We start from the raw sequence: 26,723 nt of genomic DNA, 5'->3' as shown, positions 1-26,723 counted from the left end.
GATTCTAATTTATGTTTTTTCTTTATTTCATGAATCAATTATTTGTGAAATATATTTTTAAATTTGTTAATATTTTATTACTAGTCGTTGCCCACTAACTTAAAAGTGTCTCTACAATAACTTAAAACTAGATACTTTTGTAGGCAGACCTATTGGTCCTTACTTTTCAATATTTTTGACAGTTAGTGCATCTCACTGTACAATTACAGAAGATCACACGGTTTGGTTCTCTTGAGTACGCGTCCTAGTTCAGTGTTGTCCAAGAGTTGCAACGTTTCGATGTTTACAAGAGAGTGGACTCTTTTCTCATGTCTCGTTGCGAATCTCTTAATTTCCTCTATAACAGTTGGAATCCGAAGGCCTCGGTGTAAGTAACTTTTCCTGTAGTATCTAGATACATTTACAATTCTTCTCAGCACTTTATTCATCCCTATAACCTAAGTCCAGAGAGGTTTAAGTATCTGCTTGTACAACAGTAACCTATTATGTACGAATATTTTAGGTCTTCCTCCAAATAACCAATACGTTTTTTTTTAATTTTAATTCGAGCTTTATTTATCTTTTTGATGTACTCTCTGTTCCAAACATAACTCACCAAAGTACATAAAATGTTATAAATCAAGTAAATCAATATTCCTCTATAGACTTCGTATGTTTATTTCTACTAAAGGAGACATCTTTTCATAATATAAATATTGCTTAAACAAAAAAATCGGTTAAGGATAACATATCGACATATTCCAGGGCTGAGGCTTAAACAATAGCACTGAAGTACCCCACGAAATCGTGTCAACATATTGAGACATTATCGGCAAATTAAAATTCGAAAAACGAATCGGTATAGTTCTCTCTCCAAAACAGATTTCCTCTACCATGAATGAACTTGCCGGACCCCACCGACAACCGGCACCTGGTGTACGAAAACACAAGAACTCGATGGCAGTTGGTAGATCGCGATCAACCGGAGAAGGCCACTAGGATTTTATATAGTGAAGAAGTGTTTTGTTGATATACGTACATACATATAGATAAATATTTTTAATCGGTTATTTAATTTAATCAGTTGTGACTTAGTGCGAATATATTTGAAAGTAGACTTCAAGCCCTTCGTTAATTCCAAGTCTGTTGATTCTGTTAGTATCGTCAATGGTAAGTCGCTAGTAATTATTAACTATATATAATAAATACTATAAATAAATCATTACTATCACAAAAAACCCTGTATATTAACAATATTCAAATTAAAAAAAAGTTTATGTAAAAGTAACACTTTTCGCAACATTTTGAAAAAATCAAAACCATACAGTTACTGAACTATATCTTATTATTAAATTATTATGTATTATTTTAATTAATTCAATTATTTTACTCCTTGTTGATATTTATTTTACTTCATATAAATATAATATTTATATTAACAATATTAAAAAACGTCTAAGTGTATTATAATATGGTAATTATTTCATGATATGATAATTGAAGTATAGTGTATATTAGACAACATTTCTCTAGTAACTCTACTGGCCAATAACTCTAACAATATTTGCCCCTTCGTTCAAAAAGAAATTCTAGCTGATGACACCAAAAAAAATTCAACGCTGTCGAATCAAATGTGACAAGTTAACATAGTTGTCAGTTTAACCAAAAAAAAACAATATTTTACAGTTTTTGTTTTATTGGAAAGAAAAGCGGCATGTTCCCTTTAAATATTATTTGAGAAAACGTGACTACACTCTACAAATTAATGTTTTTTATGCGTTTTTCATGAGAAGAATGGAGACAGTTTACTTTTCGGTTAATGGGCCGATCTGTATGTCAAGCGTACTTGTCTATAGTGTTTCTAGAGCAAAAATCATTTAAATTAGAGATATAGTTTAAAACTGCCGTTCTTTAACATCTAATTATCTTAAATTTCTTTTAGTTAATCCTTAAGTAAATTGATTATTTAGAAAAAAATTTTGAATTATGTTTGAAATGAATTATTTAAATAACGTTTAACTAATTTGATGTATAGTGTTGTAGTTGTGTATTTCAGTGCGTGAAATCATGATTAACAAGTTTAATACAGTAATTTTTATTTACAAAATGATTTATTACTATGGTTCTGCTGTAATTACATTAATACAAAAGCAAGACGAGGGCATGATATACACATCAGTATGTATTTCCCTGATTAAAATTAAATTAGACTACATAAGCTAAAGTAAGACTAAAACTCATCATTCTTCGTTATTTTAATCGTTCCTGTGACCTTAATTCGCATTTTATTTAAACATTATATACCTTCACGGCTAAATTGTTTGGTAAAATGCTCAATTTTGTTGAGTTATTCAATTCAACACTTTTAAAATGTCATAGTTATTTGTCAGCCATTTAAGCTTCCACACTTCCACAATATTTTCAGGTGAAATTCGACTAGATATCATAAATTAACGTCATATGTTAAATGTAATCTAAACATCTTTTATATTAATTATATTCAAATTAGGAAAAGTTTAAGTAAGAATAACACATTTCGGAATATTGTGTAAAAATTAAAGCCAGATAATTATTAAATTATACAATTATTTGTGCATCTTTTTGATATTTATTTTACTTCATATAACTAGTATATCCATATTAACAATATTTAAAAAACTATTAAGTCAATTATAATATGGTAATTATTTGATTATATTGATTGATAATTAATGTATAATAGACAATATTTCTCTATCAATTCTGATTTCCTCATTAAATAAAACTTATAACTCTTTAATTTTTGACAACAAAAAAAACCTAACCTCAAACAACAATAGAAAACGTGCGCGAAATTGATACGGAACGAAAACTGAAATGAAAAGTGTTGTTCGTGAATAATAATGATCCGAAATTGGGTTAAATAGAAATCCGCTCATATTCGATTACTATTATTACTAATCAGGCGTACGGAATACAAACGAAGATGCTTATTAAAGGAATAATAACTTTCCAAGATGGAATTTTATTATCGTTCCAATTTTGAACGATTGAAAATCCGGCATCATATCAATTTTATTAAACATCACCCCGGATGATTATGCAACCGCTGTGTCGAAACTGGCTCGCGTTAATGTGACGTCTGTTTATCTACTAGATAATTGATTAGATTAAATTAAAACGATGCCAACTTGTGCAATTATTCTTCCTGTAATTAGTATGTCTAATATATTCGAGTGGAAACTGTATAAATTATTATTTTAAGAGTTTATTAGTAACTTTACGTCAAGCCAAAATACCAATAGTGGATAACTGTAAATTTTTGAAAGTAATTCTTGTAGTTTATTATTTTTTTAACTAGCGACATATGGCTAAATGACAGTATTAAGAGAAATCAAGACTAAACACGATATTTCTTGTATAAAGTCGACTTTTTCTGTATGGAATATATTGAAGAATATATACTGTATCTTAAAAAAGTCAGTAGACTTAATATTTGCAGGAAATATTTGTATTAAATTCATATTACTTGCTGATATATTAACACAAATATTTTTGATCACCTTTCTACGATTTATTCTCATGTTTCTGGCAACATAGCAATACAGTAATGAAAAAAACAATGTGGACGGCTAAGTACTCTAAGACATGACTAAGTACAGTACAACACTGTGCATATACAGTGTTTGCATGTCATTTTTGCAAGATTACGACATTCTGCTTGTTCAGTTGACATCGGTAGACATCTGCACTATCAGTTTCTTTCGGATTTAACAGCTGCTTGTACATGACACCTTCCTGATATCATGATATGCATAGCAAGACTTTATGCCATGAATATTTCGTTTTGATATTACAATTGATAATGTTGAACTTAAAGCGTTTGCCTAATTAATGTTAATAACTCAATAATACTTAATGGGAAACTGTCTTATATGAAGAAATATCAAGACCATCAAATGTTACAGCTAGATTCGATTGTTTAATAGTTATTCGTATATTCACCAATATCTATATCTAATCAAAACATAAGCATCTAATAGAATCATTGCACATTTTTTTTACTCTTTGTGATTCCACAATGTGCACTATAGGCAATAAGTATTTTTTATCTCTATATTATATGTACATGGCATGTAGAAAATCACTTCATTAAGCGATCTCCTGTATACAATATTATCTTAATTAATTAGTCTTATTCTAAAGTCTATATAAATCCAGTAATCAGATCAGGTGGTGGTAAACGTTTTAGTCTACGCATTTCACTATGACGTCGCATATTTAGCTGCTTTGCGAATACGTTGGGATGCACTGACACTCTTTCGAAGTACTTACACGTTGAATTACACTCGTTATAGGTTCTAGAGGAATATCGCGTTGTATCAGTTTATTTTAAATATAGTACGGAGCATCAACAATCGCATGAAAAACTTTATTTTGGAACCGTTGAATGAGGGATATATTAGATTTGCTAGCGGTACCCTATATTTGGATTCCATATGACCAAATAAGCTTGAGTATAGACTCATACAGCAATACCTTGTTATCTAATGATAACTTGGATTTGCACCCGATGAGCCAGTACATTTGATATAATTTTAGTCCCAGTTATTTCCGTTTAGAGAGTATGTGCTTCTTCCAGGTTAGGCGTCGATCTAAGTGCATACCAAGATATTTAACATGCTCTGCTTGAGGGAGCTGACGATGATTGATATTCACTGGTAGACATGTTCTTCTACGCAGGGTAAACGTTATATGCGTGGAAGATTGGCTTTAATGCGCCATGTCTTCAACCATAATTGTATTTGCTCCAGGTGGGTTTGTAAGTTTATTGATGCTGTGATTGGATCTTCATGAGATTCTAAGATTGCTGTATCGTCCGCGTATGTTACCACAGTAGTTATTTTTATGGAGGGCAGATTGGTCGTATACAGAAGATGCAGTACTGGACCCAGTACACTACCCTTGCGGAATATATGAGATGTAATTCGGTATGTTCATCGCTTTGATTTACAATAAAATGTCTATCAGTGAGATACGATTTTAGTAACTAATAATCTGAATGAGGGAGAAGTTTCTTTAATTTAACCTGCAAGCCCGCATGCCAAACTTTGTCAAAAGCCTGAGGTATATCTAGGAAAGAATCATTACGTAATAAAACTTCTCTTATTCAACTTATTCTTCAAAACTAATATCTATGATGCCACATCTTACCAGTTTTACTTATAGACTTGTTCTATCTACTGTATGTTTTCAGCGTTAGATATATAGCTGAATATATCTGATCGTAATTGGATACAAGTTTCATTATCCATAAAGCAAACAACAATGTGTTGAACTTGTGGGATGATAATTTTTGCTGAAAAATAAAAACTACAAATCCATTTTTTTTTCATTTTTGTAATATTTTGAATGTTAACATTAAACATTTTAAAACAAACATAAAACTAAATAATTGATTAACAGATATGAAAATACCCGAACAGTCTGAAAAGCCAATTGATTCCTTCGTCTATATTCTGGTTTTGATATTTCACTTTGTTATTGACGTTGATGTTAGTTATTAGTTACTTAGAGGAAGGTTAGGCGGCAAGTTGGGTAGTAAACGACTATTCTTCAGTATTCAGTAAGAACGTAATTATCCACTGAATTATTACTCAATTCCTGGGTATTAGTTTCAATTATTTGGTAATTGCTGGTTCGAAGAATTACAGGTGCTATTTTATATATTTTTAATATATACTTATACCTTTATATTTTGTTGGGAAATATCGGTGACAATACATTTTCGCAATTTACACAGCTTTGCTCTTCTCACAATTTCACAATATGATATTATAATACTATTTTCTATTTGAGCATCTTCAAATTGCATCATAACATGATATCGTAAGATGTCTTATTGTTCTCATAATAACTTTTAGAAATATACGTATATATATTTCTATATCTCTGCCTAGGGCAGAAGAAAACGATGGCAGAAAGCAAATGGCAGTCAACAAAATCCAAATCTGTTAACGTTAATTTTGCATTGCAGCGAAATAATAAAAACTTAATTATATCACTCAATGGATACCCGATTCCTCAAGCAGAATAAGCTAAATACCTCGGAATCCATCTTGATGGTAGATTAAATTGGAAACATCATGTTATACAAAAAGCAAAACACATTAAAACCAAATAAAACAACTATACTAGTCAGTCGGAAGATACTCTCAACTTCAATCTAAAATCAAAGAGGTTGATTTATAAGACAATCATAACACCAAGTTGGACCTATGGGGTTACACTAAAAATCAAATCAACTAGTCATCCAACGCTGTCGAAACAACATTCTTCGATTGATTACCAATGCCTATCGCTACGTAACCAACGAAGAACTACACGATGATCTGGAAATGAAATGGATTTGCGAAGTAATCCAAGATTTCGCCCTGAAACACGAAAGATTATTAAATTATACTAACGTGGAAGCAATACAACTGCTGGACAGCGCGCGGGATGTCAGAAGGTCGAAGCGGACCAAACCATACGACCTTATATAAAGTGTATGTACCTTTAATGTAAACTATATCTTAAGTTATTATAATTTTATAATTGAGGAATACATATTGATGTATTTTCTCACACTCGTCTTGCTTATGAATTAATCCAAGTACCAATGAAAAGTAGTAGTAAATTAATTTATAATTATGATTGTACTAGTGTATCTAATAAAGATGTTATAAAAAAAATTCTATATTAATTTTTTTGTACATTGAATTATTTATAATATGGTTTCCAATGAAAATATTCTTAAGGTGGTTTTCGTTATGATTTAAATGTGAACGATTTACTATAGAAGATGTTGCTTATCCATCGAACAGTCAAACATCAACAGTCAAATATATAATTTACATAATCTATACAAAACGACATATTTTTCTTTTCCACTAAAATATTAAATTAGGACCTAACAAAATAACATTTAGCAGAAAAATTATCTTAATTAATAAGGAATTAATGCTTTTAAATTAACTTTAAGCAAAAAAATCCGCTGTTATAGAAGCACCAACACGACATAGAAACATTTGCAATATGAACAAGCTAAGTAATATGACAAGAGGTTAAAAAAATAGTAGCCAGAGATGTTAAAATCTATCCGATATGGTTACCTTCAAATAATTTAAATAATAACCAAATGATTCAAATAATACCGTTCAAATATAATTTATTTTGTATTATAATATATAGTAGTGATCGCCCTGTGATAAATATATTCATCAAGGCTTTAAAATGTTTATAAATTTACTGTTAATAATTCATAATTTCTTCAATTGCTCTTAGGTAAACCATGAATGCAAATTATGTAGTTAGTTAACTGCTGCATATTTTCAATACTTATTTCTCACCTAATATATATATATATATATATATATATATATATACAGTTCTATTCGGTTTATAACCGAATACATGCAAAAAAAATTCACACCATAATATTTGAAATTATGCGGTACTTTCCAAACATTACCCTGTGTCATATTATTTTCATTATTACGATGCAGCACGTATTTCCTGTGCTCTTGTCACATTTTCTCTCTTGTTATGAGAAAGTTTGAAAAATAAATTAGTTGTATATTTACATTAGTAATATTATAGATATGTTTTTATTGTTCTGAATTTACAAGAATATAACTATCTTTAATATTTTCAAATTCCGTGCTTTTGGTTTGGCCTGACCATTGTCTAGTTTCTTTTATCATTGCTAACTTGATATCATCATTAAATACTCAAAATTTGTTATGTATTCACCAATTATTATATTAAATTGCGCCAATTCTGAGCAATAAAAATTAAACATTCTCGAAAATTTTAAGACCATAACCGAATTATTGCGAAACAAAGATGAAAGTCACGCTATTCTGCTGACAAAATATGGCCGAATCAGAAATGCCTTGTTTTTTGTTCATACACAATTGAAGAATGTACGACGATTATTAGTATTTCTCATGCCTATTTCCTAACTCATTTGCGTAAAAACAAGACCCGTTTATAGTGTATAACGGTATGCTTGAGGTATTTAATAGACTAAGAAAATGATTTCTTTTTTTCATCGTCCATAAACAGCACTCGAAAATGATAACGATCTTATTTCGCAACGCAATACGGTAACCTTACTCCTTATTAATTAAATCACATATGTGTATTTTGAGTTAGTAATAACGTTTATGATTAATATCGAAAAACGTATGTAGTTTTAAAAGTGGTGATTTTCAATTTCAAGAACAAAAGAACCACCCAGAGAGTCGACAAAGTTTATTGATGAAGATTTCGAGGAATCGCTTAATGAAAACTGTCATGAAGCAATTCAAGAATGTCCCTTCTAACATCTGTGATATTTCTCTATAATCATCAACAAAGATACGCAGAATCGATCTCTAAATCTTCTTTTATTTATATACAATACAATTATTTCATTTATATTATATACAATATGTTGTGGAAATATGCTCTGTAGGCCCAGTGCGCATTTATTGTGAAGGTTAACAACGGGTTTCTGAAAGAGAACAAAGTTGTGAGAATAATTGTCGTGTGAATAAGATTCGTAAAACTAAGATCAGAAGAAAATAAATAAATGAAACTCAAGTCGAAGGGCTTTCCTTTGTTTCATTCAAACATTCAACAACATACATTCATTCATTCAGTGATTTATAAATGGAATTTGACACCCTAAAGAGTGAAATAACGGGTCAATTGAAATGTCCCCGGCCTACCATCGTAAAACACATTTTTTTGGCAAAAATCCATGAATTGGGTTTCGAATTGCTTCCTCATCCACCGTATCCTCCAGGTCTGGCCCCCAGCGACTATTTCCTGTGCTCAGATCTCAAAATAATGCTCGCTGGAAGAAAGTTTCGTCGAATGAAGAGGTGATTGCCGAAACTGAGGCCTATTTTGAAGAAAAGAACAAATCGTACTACAAAATGGTATCGAAAAGTTGGAGGGTCACCCTTGAAAGGAAAAAATGTGTTCTACTATGGTAGGCCGGGGACTTTTCAATTGACCTGTTAAACATAATCAAGAACTTAACCAATCCACCTCTCGGATGCCCCGAACTTACTTAAATAATTAAATTAATATCCTTTCAAAGCATATACGGATGTACAATCCAACAACAGATAATCTGTGGGTATTTTTTAACAAAATTGTCACATTATTAAATAATATCAACCATAAAGAAAGTATATAATTTACAATTTCGCCGAAATAAAACAAAAAATTTAAAAAAAAACCGATATTCCACTTTCTCATTTGTAAATTTACGTACCAATCGCTTCATTATATAAAACTATTCGGAAATACGTAAATTAATTAAACTAAATTAAGCCAGTTTATACGATGCAATAAAACACCTCGTTTCGGTTGGTTTTTGCTACGTAACATCAGTTTCGAGCCGGGAAGTATAAATGTACAAACTCACACATACTCATAAACCGACAGAAAAATAGGCGACCTGAAAATGGCAACAATGATACGCTGATACGCCTGCCAACCAGTCGTTTTTGCGTTCGGTTGCCTTCCTCATTTTTCTTCTCGTTCGTGATTATGTCATTTTTCCGGAACCGCAGCAGGAAAAGTATAAAAGCTGAAAGGTGGCATACAAAACTGTTTACTTTGCTGCACGTACTTTCGTTTCTGATGCCCGTGAGGATAATTGGTAAATGGCGATGATTTTTATATTTCGGTATTTGTATCAGAATCATGTATTTAAGTGGCTTTATTGTTTTGCCAATAGTTTTCATCGTTACCAACGCTCATTTTCTTTCGTCTGAATAATTATCTCAGTCTGTGTGAAGTAATTCACTACAACGTGTATTTAATTGAATCATAAGAACTGCTTCAGTGGTCGAAAAGTATTGTCTTAGAAATTTAACACATCGTTCAATAAGTTCCCACTTAATTAATAGAACAACAACTTTCAGACAAAATTCGACTTTAGTTATCAAAATATTCAAAATGTTTTAAAAACTACACAAGAACAAATGGTTTGATTCTTTTGAGTCTGTGTCCTATTCTGGTGTTATCCAAGAGTTGTATTACTTCGAAACCGCTATGTAGGTATGCATATCACATGATGGGAACTAAGCTACGTAGGTAAATTTGGCTACAATTAATTCTTAATGAAAAAAAACAGCTGGTAAGGTAACACAATATAAATTGGTTCTAAGACTAGTGATCAATAAACACTAACTATAATTCAATATCAGTTTTTTGCCTATCGATCCTGTTTTGTAAAAGAACTATAGATAAGGCAAAGGGAGTTTAGAAATACATTAAATTTTGATAGATAAGTGAAGAATTCTTAGAAAACTCTGAGAATGATGAGTTAAAAACCCTACAATTAGAGAATATTTAATATATATAAATAATAAATGCATTATATAAAGAGAGATACATATTCCCTCATTGCATAATTGACTAGCTCATAATTAGTATATCTTAATATATACCAAAATTACTAAATCATACTATAACCAATAAAATGATATATTACAATGTATTTAAAACAAAAAAAAACATAAACAAAAGTACAGCGTCAGTTGAGTTTAGCGAAATATTCTAGTTGCATAAACGAATCTTCATTATTGCTGACTCAGTAGAAACGCGGTACAAGAATTGTTGAAATTTTTTGTTACAGAAAGGAAAAACGATTGCCTAATTTATATTTTAATTATTCCAGGAAGTAATTCATTTACTAATGATATATTTTAGTTTATTTACATTTTTGTAAATGTTTGAATGTGTTAAAGTTAAGAATTACCTAACAATGATTATAAATTATTCCTATAATTCAACGAAAGCTTTTTCTTGTCATTAATACCCTAATGTTATAATATAATTAATTGCTATTAACGAAAAACTGCCAAAACTTTTTCTCTGTTTGACAATATTTCTTAGGATTTATTTCGGTTATTTAATGACCTTCAAAATTTGATAAATTGTTTTTCAAAGAACCGTTGATTTTTCGTTTGCTAAGTAGCAGATTTCCGCTCAGACGTCCATAAATTGGTCAATATATTTACGGACTAATTAGCGGTTTAATTATTGGTGCATTTAACAATCAGAGTGGTTATTGCAGACCATATCTTGACCGAGGAGAAAATATTCAAAAGAGTATGATATAATAGGTTAATTTTCGTAAATATATATTCTACAGTGTACTAAATTTGGATAGTCTGATTTTTATACAGTACTGGTTACTAACATCCGAATGACAGAAATTCTGTTCTGTAAAGTTTATATTGGTGAATGAGCTCTGTTTATATATATATTTATATATGTAAATCACTTAAAGTTTTACAATTACTGTACCTCAGTTTATATCCTATACTATTTTTGCTATTAATCGTTAATTAGAGAGCAGATCTGCTGCTAGCTCACTAAAACTTCTACTACACTAGCTCAACAACATGTTCCCCTGGCTAAACACCATCAGCTCTAAGAAAATGCTTCTTAAAATTTTAGAAGATTATATCCAATTCAGTCTTGTCTTGTCTTCTTATGAACAAGCCAAAATCGAAGAATCGATCAAGCCGATCTAAAAATCAACCCAATCAAAAAACAAAAATATCTCAATGCAGTATCTGTATACTGCTACAATTAGAAAGTCATTAAAAACGATGAAGAACACTTTGATAAATATATTAGTTGAAAAAACTCAAAAAATTCGGTTTAGACGATCCAAAAATCGAGCAGGTTAGAAGACGAAGAATTTTTCAACACATAATCAACATCATTCTGCTAAAAGCTGGAAAAAATTCGTAGAAAACGATGGACAATCGTACTTATATTCATTGTAAATAATATATATTCTTTGAACAAACCTTACAAGTTACGAAAGAACGTTTTCAAAGTTTTTGTAGATTTGCTTTTTATTTATAGAACCTATATTATTTTAAAATTTTCTTCTACATTAACATAATAATAGCCAGGTGGTTTTTATGTTTAATGTTTGGTGAATAATTATAATATATATATAAAAATCTTCTAACGTTAATGCCTTGACGACGTTTCGCCAGAATCTCATCTGTCATCATCAGGTTTGGCTTGGCTTTTACTTCTCGTTAGACGTTAAATTTTTTTATCCATGTTAAATAATTGTCCCCAATACATTTATTTGTGGTAGAACTGCTTGAGCTTCTTTTGTAGTAAAGTAGGCTTCTTCTCTTGTTTGACTCTAAACTTTTTGGCTGAGATGTAAGATTTTTAGAGTTCAATATGCTGCTCTGGTAACAACTTAAGTTTGTAGAGTGTACCATATCAAACCTTGTGAAAGGTTTGGGCTGCGATTAAGAATATAGTTAAGCAAACTTTCTTTTATCTTCGTGATTTTTCATCTCCCTTAAATAAGAAGAAGCTTACCCAATAATGAAGGGAACAGAATTGTTTTAGGTGAGGTAGGTAGACAGGTAGGTAGTTAGATATTCAAACAACCAACCAAGTTAATACATTTTCTTATATAAATTTGAGTTCTTTTATTTTAATATTCTCTTTTTAATATTGTATTCTTTTCAATAATTTATATATAAACATATAAATTCAACATAACTTTAGAAAAGTACACTTGAACTCACTAAATGGTTTTATTTGGTTTCTGCTAAAGTGGATAGTGAAACTAAATTACATTATTACAATTTTTTTTTAATTTTTATGTTGTATTTACTATCGATAACTATTACAACAATTTCGTTTTACAGGAATCTATTAACATAACGACAAAATAACTTTTAGTTAACTTATGTCGTCAAGAATAGAAAATGTTAATGAGAAGTGTTGTTTTAAAATTACTATTATTATAAAATTACTATAATACTCGCGGAACTCAATATTTAAACTATTCCATTGACTGAACTAATATGCTGTTGAATTATTATATTTTATTATAATTTCCTGGATACTAGAGTACTGTATTTCTAATTACGATAATTTTAAAGATATGTATACGACGCTACTTCCTTCATAAACTCGTTACATCAAGTAGAAAGTTCCTGAGAACTCTTAAAACTTAATCGAATCTCGAGAATGTATATTGGCAATAAATCAGTCATGGTAACAAGTTGATCGTACCACGAATCTTAAATATAATTATTAGTACGTCTAACAGCTGACATTTTTTATATTCCATATAAATTTCTATTGGACAAATAATTATTATGTAGAACCTATATAGTGATCTGTATTAACAATCATTCATATTAATTTATATTAAGTGGTATTGTCTAATTTGTAAATTATATATGAATAGCAACATCTGCATCTTAGTTTGTTGACTACATGGACTAAAATGTAATGTGGGCTGGGATATAATTAATTAGGTGCTTGCATGCATTTTGATCAGCGAAATTTGAAATATCAATGTAAAGAACTTAAATTAGATGTTTTAAACATTACTCATAAAATAACAGTTTTTCATGTAATATTAGTGAGTTGTTTAGTGTATACAGACGCTAATCATTGTTCAATGTTCAAAATTATTGTTATTGGATTTGAAAAAATCTGTGCCGAAGCCTAACAGACACTTTTGGACACATATGGTGATGTTGTTTCATTACAACAGGAGGCCACCAACACGTATTGGCTGAAAATGTCATTTGAACTATTTCAAGTCATGGGTTAGTTCAGAAAAGCCATCCAGATTGACCTGAAGCGACATATTCATGGCCATAAGGACTTACTATTTGTATGGGAAGATCATCAAGATATATTGCATTACAAGTTATTGAAACCGAATGAAACTATTACTTCAGATATCTGCCGATGTCCATTCAACAAATTAAACGAGATATTGTTCTGAAAAATATCATTAATAGTGAGTAACATACGCAAAGTCATCGTCTTGCGTGACAACGCTGACCCACACATTTCAAGATTTAAACCAACATCGTTCTTTTGTCCCGCTAGCGCCATATTGCCAAAAAGATGGAAAAAACTTGAAGAAAATGATGGAAAATATTTTGCTTAATCTATATTGTACCAATTTTTCTTAATAAATATCTTTTTAAATTTTTTGTCAATTCGTGAAGCCTACCGACGGAGAAGTGGCATGACCCATACGGTTGCCTCTAGTTTTGGACCTTCGTAGATGTAGACAAACATAAATATCCATTGTTTGAGTAGATCCGAGTATCCAGCTCAGATTGTTAGCATAAATAACGTAAATATTATCTTGAAAATATAGAAATAGATATCTTACGTTATATATTTAGAAATATCTCATTTCTAAATGCATTGAACATAGTTTTCGCTTTAGTTACGTCCAGTTAATTTGTAAAATAGAAAAGGTTGTTATTTTTTAAATTTATGATCTGTCTCATCTTGTTACATAACGACATTGCTACACTCACTAAACCGTTTATATATAGCAAAATATATCGTCATAAATAACACTATAATTCTAACTATATTGGAAGGTAGTAAAGATAACCTACTAATTAATAGTCCAGTTTGCCTGAATACTAAATTTGTGGAATATAAATTAGACACATTCAGTTTCGGAACTGGTATAGGCCTTTTCAATTCCATCGAACCTTGAGAAAGTAGAACAATTTCGATTATAATCTTCAGATGATTGAAGTCAAATAAACACATATTTATGATCGTTATTCTATTTTCTAGACTATAATTCATCGCAATAGGCTTAGAAATATATGTCTGACATGTCTGGGACCATTAAATTAAAAAAAGTTCATCAATGGTCACATATTATTGGGCATTATTAATGATAATTTATCTATATTTTATATTCTACTAATTTCCTTACACATATTATATTTGAGTTATAGATATAATCGACGAAATCGTATAATCATTTCAACTGTCAAAAAATAGAAAAGAAGAAGGATAATTGACATATATAACATAACCTGATAGTAAACGGAAATTAACGATAACGAATGAAGAATATTTAAAATGTTGTTTCAAGAAGTTAAATAAGTTATGTTTAAATTCACAGACCTTAGAAATAATACTTAACAGTAATATTTACTGGCTCACAAATATTAGACAACTTGGTTCCATCTAATTTGAAAAACAATGTCACGATTTTGATGTTCGAATGTGACTAAATATACATTAACGAACGTTATCCCTGAACGCTAACCATATACCTAACGCAATATGACAGTATCAGTAAGGATAAGTAGGAAACATGATTTGCTTTCGAAGCACGACCTTAACATACATCATCGATTCGAACCTATTGTGTTAAACTCAATATTTTTCTTAACAAAATCACGATCTAGTTTAATGGCTAATTATAATGCATAATTATGGAAAACGTGAATATGTGTAATACTTAAAAGGTCTGAAGTTAGGAAATGTATGCTAGATTGTATTGAATATTGTGTTATATTTGATCAATTTAATATCAACTGGATTGTTATATAAAATGAACTGGTTTGATTTATATTACCTTGTAATACGGACGTAAATATTCACAATATCTTGAATATTTCAGACAATCATTATTTATGATACTATTTGTTTGTAGGTTAAGTTGATTGGCATGTTTGAAAACATTTCAAAAAATAACGTTTAATTAACTTTATCCAGTACCAAAATAGCAAGATTTCTAAACCACAGTTGTTTTATAGAAGATATTTGCTAATGAAATGTGTTATCCTCAATAATTGAAATCATATTATCACATGCTTAGGTACGTTCTGACCATTTTTTCACTTTAGAAAAGCATTTATTTGAAAAATATAATCTATCATTTTCTGCAACTTTTTCCCATCTTTCTGGTAACCTGGCAATACCGTATTGACACAACCATCGATCACACCTAATTAATTAACACACAATTTTAATATATTTTATAAAAATTCTTCTTATAACAATAATTAGGTATTGCTATACATTATTGATAATATTTACCAAGGAAGAATAACATACAAGACTATTGTTTTCGCTGTTTTGGTTTCATAATATGTTATTAGTTTTTTTATTGCCTTTTATACAACCAACTCGATTTCCCATGAGCCGTCAGCAAACATAATAAAATATATTCCTGCACCTTATTCAATTTGCATTTATATGCACCATTAATGTAGCGGATTTTAATTGAATTTGATTTTTATTATTTTATTTTATCAACGATAACGTCATAACAACAATAATACTTTCAACCAGGTATAACGGTCAACATATTTTGTAAAAATGGCCAAAAATGTAACATCATTGCTCTTGGTGTTTATATCTGCCAGATTCTTGCCATTTGTATAGTTTGTATCTTCTACGTCTACGAGGGCAGTTTGATAATTTCTGCTGCTGTAAGATTTTCTGCAAATTGTGCCATTTATATTGTGCTTAACAGCTATTGACAAATTTCATTTATATCGAATGTCTTAAAAAGGGTGTCTTTAACGATCACTGTCATATGTTATTCTTCTGGCCTTTGGACAGATTTGATATTGATTTGAAACAAACACTGCGGCATTTAACGAAGAAAAAATATCTTTCCATCAAGACAATACACAGGTGTAGTTACCATGTCAAAAATCCATAAATTCGGCTACAATCTGCAACCCCATTCGGTATATTCTCCATATTTAGCTCCCTGTGACAATTTCCTGTTTCCAAACCTAAAAAAATAGCTGGGTGGTAAGAGATTTGGTTTGAATGAAGAGGTTATTACTGAAACAAATGCTTATTTTGAAGGCCTTGATAAAACTAAAAAACACTTTTCCTTTAAGATTGTTTTATTTTAAAGCAACAACTGGTGACTTATAGAACCGACATCACAAACGTGGCTTAATCCTTTTTTATGTGAACAAAACTTTTATGTTTAGACACCTCACCCATCACGTCTGCCAATCTGACATAGCATGACATTTTTTCATTTTGAACAATCAGAGCTGTATCGCTCAAAGGGATGTACGTGGTCGTCCCGTCTGGACAGCTTATGATTATAGTAAAATTAGTTGTGATTATCGCCTGTACAATGCTTCCGCTTTCTCTTTGATGATCATCCGAATAGTACTGTTTTTACCCAATTTTATGGCCTTATAGTTTCAACTGTGATACTTTTCCCGAACTCTACTTTACACCAAGGAACCCCCCAAGCAGTTAGTTACGAAATGTTTGCCCATCCTACGTCAACCCATCTTCTTTTCTTCTCGATTAAGTTAATTCAGGTTAATTAAGTGAATTCAAGAGGGCCTTATAATCTCATCGGAATCATTCCGACAACAGCAGTTATAACGTCTGTAGGGTCTAAAGATAAAAACGTTTATTTCACTTATTTACGACCTATTGGACCGACATTTTCAAAATTAACAACCAGGGTGGTATTAGTCGCGCTATATAACATATATGCCTTTTTAAGTGATATTATACTCAAGCGAAATAAAAGAGATATAAGAAAAAGCCATGTGGAAGAATGGTAATTTCTCTTTTCGCTTATGAAAATATGTTAAACGTATCCTTATGATTTTCTTGTAGAGATTTAATTGTTTTCCTATTAAAAGACGAAATAATGGCCAATGATAATGGCGATGCAAAGCGGATCGAATGTGAAAGGGTTTAAGTACCCTAAATACTACATTAGAGGAAGCCGCTAGTTATGGGAAACTAACAAAAAATAAATAGAACTCGTTTTAATTATATACATATCGCCATAATGATCAGTTAATTATCTAAAATATCGACAAATGTCGCTCGAAAAGGATTGTCAGTCATTTTTACATGTTTTTCTAAGTGACAACAGGAAATATGTCGTGAGAATATCAAGTATCAATGAGGTTAAAATAACCTCAATATAATTAGCGGTAGATTTACGCTCCACTGCTCCTTACGTCTGTTTCTATATGATGCCTTTTTATTTTATTATTTTCATAAGTTAATAAATAATTTAATCATTGAAGGAGACTTGTCAAACACACATTCTAGGTTCGTATATATTCGAATAAGTATATAGTATATATAGTTATAGAATAGATACCGTTATTTACCATTCGTATTGCCCAACAAATGTTAACAAAATATCAGATCTAATTAATTTTTAATACTGAAAAGCATATCATACAACTGCATCAATATTGAAGTCAATTATGATCTCATTCAGCACTTTTGGTATCTCAATGATAAGCGAAACAATTATTAATATATCTCGTCTAGCATCAGTAAGGCACGAATGGACAGTTCGGAATGGATTTAGAAGAGAAGCAGAATAAAGTATTGAGCTGCATGTTCTGATGATGATTCACTTATTAAGTGACATCGAATGACACCTGACAATTATCGGTGCTAATTAGTTCTTGAATACAGACGACAATTTACACCAAATTTCAAGAACATACTAAAAACAAACTAATATATTTTAATAAGATTGATATAGATTTGTGTTGATTTTTGTCATAACTTTATCATGTCATTACTATTTGTATTTGTATTTAAAAAAAATCAAACTACTACCAAAAAGACTTTTAACAACTTCAGTTTTACCGTTTTGACTAAGAACTAATATTAATCTATACTATAGTTTATTTGTTTATTATCTAGGAGTCTCCTTTTCGTCAACTAAAATGTGTTTTTTGGACTGGATTATTGGATTGTTAGCACGAGCATTAGTAGTTTCTTGGCCATTTTCTGAATACGGAATATTCGAATCAGTTTCTATTTCCATTCAGAATGTTCAATCAGCGAATGCAGACATTTTAGACATATTAAAATGGCGCCAAATGTTGATACTTCAAGAGCTTAAAACTTAATAAAAGAAGAGCCATTAAGGATCCTTTGTTAAAACAAATATCCGATCTAAATAATACTGCCAATTTTCCTTTCACAGTTTCGTACTTTCGCACCATACGCTTGGATGCGATTGCATGCGATACGTTCGAAGCGCAGAAAGCATGTCATCGAGTATTTTTTTCCTTAGAATTAAACTATAGAAAAGTTCTGTGTCGAATATAACTGAAAATTGAATCGGATAATGAATGATTCCATTAGTTGTTTTCGAAAGTATGTTTGACAAAATTGTTAAGTTCTACTATATTTTTGGCTAACGATAATCCATTTTAGTCATTTTTGTTTCTTTTTTGTCGAAACTCGTTATTTTTAAATGACGGTGATTATTTTTAATACGGGGACAATTTGAAAGGACAGTTGAAAGTACTTTTGCACTCCAGTTAACACATCCGAAATGTATTTGTTCGTGTGGAAAAAACGGTACCCTTTAAATAATATTGCTGATACATAATATTGTGAGTACTCAAAAAGTTATTTACTTAGTTCGATTTATAATAGATGACGTTATTTTCAAGTGAACGAGATCAAACAAATTTTGAAGAAAAATACAATATACCCGAACTCTGATATTCTCCCATGAAGTTATAATGTTCCCTAATTCTAGTAAAGAGTCGACAAAAAACAAATATTACGATAAAATTACTCGTAAAACGCATCAAATCAATAGAAAAACACTTGAAGAAAATATTCAGCCACGTAGCCCAGTCCAAGTCAGTTCAATTTCAGATTCTCAAATCCTATATCCTTGATCGTCATTTCAAAGTAATATACGGCGACAAATATTCAGAAATAAAATCCCTGACTGTGGAACTACCACAAAGTGATAAATATAAACAGTATCAGTGATATTCTTAAATATGATAGAGTAACAGTAGCTATACACTCACTGTCGTACTCCGCACTAACAGGACATGTCAGGACAACTACAAATAAACCGCAAGCAGCCGTTTGCAGAAATGGAGAATAAATCTAAATGCGATAGTCAGTTCTGTCGTGAAATGTCTACACAACATAGAATTAGAATATACAGTCTGTTCAAAGTTATTTTGTGCATACGTCATCTAAAGTTGTGACGTCAAAATGTCGCAATGTTGCCGTATCCACTTTGAGTTTCAGTTTAGTTTGAATTTTACATACAACAAAACTGTAATCTAAATAAAATAATTAAACAGAAATACTGTTATAAAATATAATTTATGTTAACATTATTAGAGTTATGTTTTATTATATTTACATTGAACTCTTTTCCATACCACTTATGCGTTAGAGTTCTGGTTATAACGTTTGCAGTTATATCATCTGGAGGCCTAATCCACCTAATTAACAATTGTATATCGAAGTAATATACTATTATTAGAGCGCATATTTACCTTTACGTTTTTTTTAAAGTTTACTTACAAAGGCATTTTGATGTCGCTGTATTTCTCCTTCGTTTGTTCTGTTAATACCTGTATATCTTTCTTGATAAAACTAGATTTAATCACTGCATTCTCCTTAATGCATTTGCCATATCTGCGAAACAGTTACCATTATTTTTCTCCTGGCAAATTTTAACCAAATGCTCATGTATATTCTGAACAATTATACACCTATCTGTGCACATAAATCTTTTACACTCTACTACAATATTTCCTACAGTTATCATATATTAATTACTAGCGACCTGCCCCGGCTTCGCACGGGTGCAATGCTGATACTAAATTAAATACACTACAGAAAAAATATGAACGTTGTATATAAAAACATAGCGGCCCGCTCCGACTTTGCACGGGCATAAAATATATATGCCTATGTAACTCAATGAAAACATGATTAAAATCGATCCAGTATTTTTGGTTCATTCATTACTGCCCTTGGCCTGCACGCATTAAATTTGGAGTAAAACAATTCCTCTTCCCCTATACTTACTATGAAGATTTCCTGCTATCTTTGGAATATCTAAATTCATACAATTTTTATTACATTACACATTTTTAAACGCAAATTTTAAATTTGTAATATGTCCGAAAATATTTGTTTAATTTACATGCTGTAAGGAACCATATTGATCTATATTAATTGCACACTGTATTTAAGGTACTTAATTCGATAAGGATTAATGCCGTATTGCTTAAAATAGCTTCGTAAATAAGCCATTTTCTCACGTAAAAAGTAAACAATAAAAATGGTTAATGTGGGTTATCCCTAAAAGATAAACATATACCATCGCGGACTTTTTTGTAGACCTTTTTATGGTGTACAATACCGTAGTACATTAATTTGATCTAACTCGTAGGGTTAGGCAGCGTTTTTGCTAATTGTTAAATAAGCCTAAAAAAATAGGTTAATTTACGACATCACGTTAGAAACCTCTAAAATTAGCAATGTTGCCTTAGTATATTATGCATGTATTATACATATAAACCTTCCTCTTGAATCACTCTATCTATTGAAAAAAACCGCATCAAAATCCGTTGCGTAGTTTTAAAGATTTAAGCGCACATAGGGATATAGGGACAGAAAAGGCGACTTTGTTTTATACTATGTAGTGATATACTCACCTTTACTTGTTTCCACTCTCATCACACTGTCTTAGAAATTGGCAGCATTCAATTATATTGTATTCAAAAAGTTTCATTCGAGTGAATAACTAAACTGTTAATTTCCAATCTAACATTTGTTCACAATTCATTCATTTCACAATTCACAGTTCCGAAGGTGTTATTAACCATTCCTGTTTCCAGCATGGAATACAATATATCTTCAAGGAATTATTAATAAATGTTATATCTAATAAAACCTAATCAATTATCATTCCAACGTTTATCTTTTTCCAACAACTCTTGTTTTCATAGCACTATTTTTATTAAATGTTTGTAAATCAATTAAAATAATACAACTATAGAATAAAAAATAAACAATTATGACATAATATGAGTATAAAGAAACCAATCACCTTTATATATTAAATAAGAGTTTAGATAGAAATGAATTCGTCAATATGTTCTATGAACAACATCGAAAAAGAAGTCCACAATTGTAATATAAATATGTAGTTGCATATTAAACGGCATTCTAGTTCACTGCTTCTAGTAGAGAGTGGAATAACTTGAATGTAAAGTGTATCAGTAAGAATGTGCATTATATATTTTTTTATAAAGTACAAATCGTTTTGTATACTTTCTAATGTAGGTTTGTTGTTTCAGAATATGCCGCCAGTTAAGTGGAAGTTATGGATTTGTGGTAAGAATAAATCTATTTTTTATTTTATTTTGATAGATGAATCAATATATTGCATTTTAATATATAATAGAAAAAGTTCGAAGACAATTAATAGACTTATTGGAAGAAAACCCAGATCAAACCATCAAAGAATTTTTAGATAGATTATCAGTTGGTGATAGGAACTTCCAGGAACTTACATAGTGATAGGAAAGATCCAAAAGGATGGATAAATGGCTTCTAGACGAATTACCTGAAAATGCCAACTCAAACCGTTCAATATAGCAGTTTCATTGCTTACCAATCATAAAACAAGCATTTTCTGTGGTGTATTGTGACTGGCGGTGAAAGGTAGTACTAGATCCACTAAAAAATAGTACTACTGTTAGTGTAGATACTACGACAACCACAAAGCGAAATATTTATAGCTATAAAGTATTACTGTATATATGGTGTGATTCAGCAGCAACAAGCTGCTAAAACTAAATAAAGTTACTGTAAATATCTACAGACGTTAATTGACAAAATAAATGACCTATCGTTGAAAACAAACCAGCAATAACGAGTAACAGACGCAAAGTCATTGTCTTGCATGACAAAGGTCAGCCACATGTTGCAAAAGTTGTGAAGGATACACTGTTGCAGCTCCGATAGGAAGTTCTGCCACATCCAGCTTACTCACCAGATATAGCCCTGTCCGGTTACCACTTTTTCAGATATTGCTCAGATATTGCTATGGCACGCGACTTTGTAAAGCTGAAAAAGTGCCAAAATGGATGAAAAATGAAAAGATGTAAAAAATACTGCAAAATATATCTCTGTTTGTATACTGCTAGTAAGACTGTTGTTATTTTACAAAGCGTACATAACATATAATCCTTTTCACTGAAATGTTAAGTACATCATAAAGTTGTCACAATATTTTCTAACTTTTAGCTATAGAACACTTTTCTTAAATTAAATAAAACTGGAGGACATTCCCGCTAATTGTACCTTATTGGCTTGGATCAATACCAGTTATATTAAAGAACAGCTGCCTAAAGCAGTTTTATGGTTTTTGTATTCCATCGGCAACAATACACTTCAAGCCGATTTTCTATCTATATTGGATAACTGGATAACAAATTATGAATATGTGACTATTGAACCATCAAATTGACATTATTAATGTTTGAAAGTCACTTCTGTCAAAGAATTAATTATGCTTTTGTAGTGGAAGACGATATAAATGGTGGTCATGTGACAATCTTGTTAAAAATTGTCTTTAAGGGGTGAGATGGAATTTGAATACTGAACATGTACATCATATTTATAAAGTTTTCATTCAAACATTTCAACATGTCATGTAATGTAATGTGCTACAATCAAGTCCAACTTTAAAAGAACAAAATGTTTATTAAAGATTTACACTGCATCACAGAACTATTGAGATACGAAACAAAATGAATTGCTGTGAGGCTTCTACTAAATTTAACCACGTGAGAAGATTCGAAGACGACTTTAACGTTGAGTTTTTTGGAAAAATATGCTGAATATGAACTACCATTGCATATAAATATTAAAAACTCTTTTATGATATTTAAAACCTCTTAACTTTTTAAATATTTTAATTACTTAATTTTTAACTATTTAATTGTTTATTTGTAAGCTATGACAATATCCTCAGATAAACCATAGTGAAGAATATTCATCCAGAAAATATAATATCACGGAGCAAAAAAAAGTTAAATCTTTTTTGTACAGTCTAAATAATTTTCTTAACGTTGCACAAAAAGAATACAATCCTTTGTGTCATTCAGTGGAACCTTAAGGTTCAACTAGATATGGCGAGATGGTAAAGGATCTGCCATTTAGTTCTATGAATGGATACTCCTCTATCCTTTTCCTTTTGATGGAATATGATCCCAAGACAATATGAAAAGATAATAAGTAAAAGCAATACGATAGTCACAATTCAAAGTAAATGCCTTTAAGTATCTGGGTATAGAAATCGAAAGTAATGGAAGATGGAAATGAGTGCTTCGCATAAATAAAAAATTCGTTTTTTTATTCAACAATTCAGAAGAACTAAAATGAAATTGTACAAAGCAATTTATAGCCCAACCCAAATTTTCACCTGAAAGACCTGGGTATTGTCAGGAAGGAGATAAAAGTAAGATTGAAGCATCATAAATGAGGAAGCCTCGGAAGAATCAGGGGTGTAACAAAAATGGATAGGATGAGAAGTAAAGAAATAAGAAAAAACCTCAATATTGAGTGAGTGGAAGAATGCATAAAAAGGTGACAGATCAGTTGGTGGGGGCATTTATAGCTCATGGAGGATACAATACAGGTAAATAGAATAAAGAAAGCAAGAACGAAAGTGGAAGAAAAATCAAAAAGCCACCTAAGCGAACCTAGGATAAATGTATTAGAGAAATACTTCAGAAAAGAGGCAAAAAGCCGAAGCCAAAGCAAGAAAACCGCGCAGACAGAAAAAAAATGGAAGCAAGGTATACATGTATACATGAAGAAGGAGATAATAGGCAATAAACGTAACACACCTACACCACAAAGTGGTACAAAGGCGTTTTAGTCTATTATTTTGTTACTTATCAGTTTAAAATTATATTATAAAGTTCACTAAAGTAATATAACACAATATACAAAATTGTAATAATACTGATTCAGAATCACTGTTATTTTTTCAATTTCGTGTAATATTTTCTGTGTCAATATAACTATATATATATAACCTACAAACTTTCCTTTAATAATTTGCCACGACAACTTTTTCATATCGAACAGTGAAGTTGTTCAATAAAAATCCACATCCGTAAGCCATATGTTCGAAATTTCCTTTCCAATATATTTTCACGCCAATCCTTCAAACGTTATGCAATTAATTACATTAACATACAGAAATACTATTTTATAAAGTTATCATTGATAAAAAAAACACCGCTCGTCAATGAAGTCGAGCAGGATTTGCAATTCTAACGAAAAAAAAAAGAAAGAACGATTAAAAAAGTGTGTTGTTGTCTGTGGCAAGGTTAGCAGAGGCTATTTTGTGGGTCTTTTGCATTTCTCTTGTTCGCATTACAAGATTGTTTTCACTTTTTTACAGTTACGGCAGTGTTGATCCATGTCGTCTTACCAACGGACGCTCAACAGATGCAGGTAAGTCTTGATGACCTCCTTATTGAGGAGTGATACCGACTGGAGTCGGCATGCTAAGTATAATCGTTTAATCTTAAAAACATTGTGTTAATGAGTCATAAACTGTTAAATTATCTATTTAGAAGTATACCCCCTAAGTAGAAGACATTTTTATTTATTTTTTATTCCTTTGTTCGATATTATTATTAATTTAAAATTAATTACAACAAAATGTAGCTACAATGTAACAAAAATATTTCATTAAAACAGTGTTGAAATTCTTCTTTTGTGAGGTATAATAGTTCATGTGGAATAAATGTTTTACTAACTACAACAGTTTCAAATATTATTTTAATGAAATATTTTTAAAAATCACCTGGAGAAAAAGTAATTTTTTTAAGTATTTAGAAGTGAATATATTCAAATTAATATGTATGGTCTCGATGGATGACCTTAACATATGTCAATTTTCTGGAAAAGCGATGATTCTGTCACTTTAGAACTCCAGAAAATCAGAAAGTCAGCTTGACACTTTTAAGAGAATTTTTACACTGCTTGAGATACGGCGGATGCATAAAACGTCCCAGTCGAGTCACTAAAGCCATGCTTGGACTAGCATTATCGTAATAGTAGATCATATTTCTTATTAATCAGTTCTGGCCGTTTTTAAAATTAACTACTTCAGTCGTATTATTTGTTGAAAGTTTGGTTTGGTCAGCTCTAAGTCAATCAAACTTACCAAAGACTTAACATCAACTATCTTGGTACGATCTTTTCGCACATTATGGTCAGCTTCCTGCTTCCTGTCCCTCTAAATTACCATTTCTAATCACATTTTATAGTCATCACGTGACTGGTTTCCAAGAGCTTACTATAAAGCACTCCTTTAATAACCCACCCGATGCACAGGATGACATTCTATAGATAAATATCTTATTTTGTCATAAATGTATTGATATTCGTGGTGGACATAAGCCTCCTCTTCATCGCACTTCTTGGATTTATCGCATGAAACCAGAAAGAAGCTTCTCTTTGTTTAACTGCAAAATTTTCGCCAACATTGCACTTGCTGTTTTTGCATGTTAAAATTATTAATTTGTTATTAGTTATATATGTTAGATATTACTTGGCTATCAATAATAAACAACTATTATAAATAATACATTCAATGAAACATGCTTCACACTAAAAGAAGTTTTAAAAATGTTGTTAGTTTCCAATTCTCTATTGAAGTAATCATGATTATTCCTATAAAACAGTTAACAGATTTTATATAAAGGAATGTGATGGTCAGATTAATATGACTACAGATACGAATGAGTAGTGACAGTAGTTGTTATAACCTATTTGTTATAGCATGTAGTAGCATCAATATTGCTACTCGTAATGCAACTAGAATTTGTACACTCTCAATCATTTTATCATTTTAATCTTTCTTATTTTAAGTACTATTCAGAATATGACTTTTAAACATTACTAGACAATTAATTGCGAAATTGCTATATATAAACTTTTGATTCTTGTAAAATACTCAACAAAGCTTCTTTCTAATACTTACTGCCTTAACGAAAAAAAAAACAAAGTCAGAAAATATCAGGATGTCTATGAAAAGATCGTTTGGTTCATGAAACTTTGAC

General features: G+C 30.5%; 1 protein-coding gene across 4 annotated transcripts in view; it reads left to right on the top strand.

Annotated features, from left to right (window-relative positions):
• Positions 1 to 1,007: 1,007 nt before the first annotated feature.
• The window catches only part of LOC143200781 (uncharacterized), a 39,571-nt gene continuing 13,855 nt past the window's right edge, over positions 1,008 to 26,723 (top strand). For all 4 annotated transcript variants that reach the window (XM_076411456.1, XM_076411455.1, XM_076411454.1 and 1 more), the window contains exons 1-3: positions 1,008 to 1,149; positions 21,933 to 21,969; positions 25,055 to 25,107. In XM_076411456.1, the coding sequence (XP_076267571.1) occupies positions 1,147 to 1,149; positions 21,933 to 21,969; positions 25,055 to 25,107 (93 nt within the window). In that variant the 5' untranslated portion in view covers positions 1,008 to 1,146. The remainder of the gene's footprint in view (positions 1,150 to 21,932; positions 21,970 to 25,054; positions 25,108 to 26,723) is intronic.

Source organism: Rhynchophorus ferrugineus, unplaced genomic scaffold (genome assembly GCF_030347505.1).
Source record: "Rhynchophorus ferrugineus isolate W39M unplaced genomic scaffold, kcgeb_rfMv2 rfM8, whole genome shotgun sequence".
Lineage (NCBI taxonomy): Eukaryota > Metazoa > Arthropoda > Insecta > Coleoptera > Curculionidae > Rhynchophorus > Rhynchophorus ferrugineus.
This window is presented reverse-complemented; position numbering and strand designations above follow the sequence as displayed.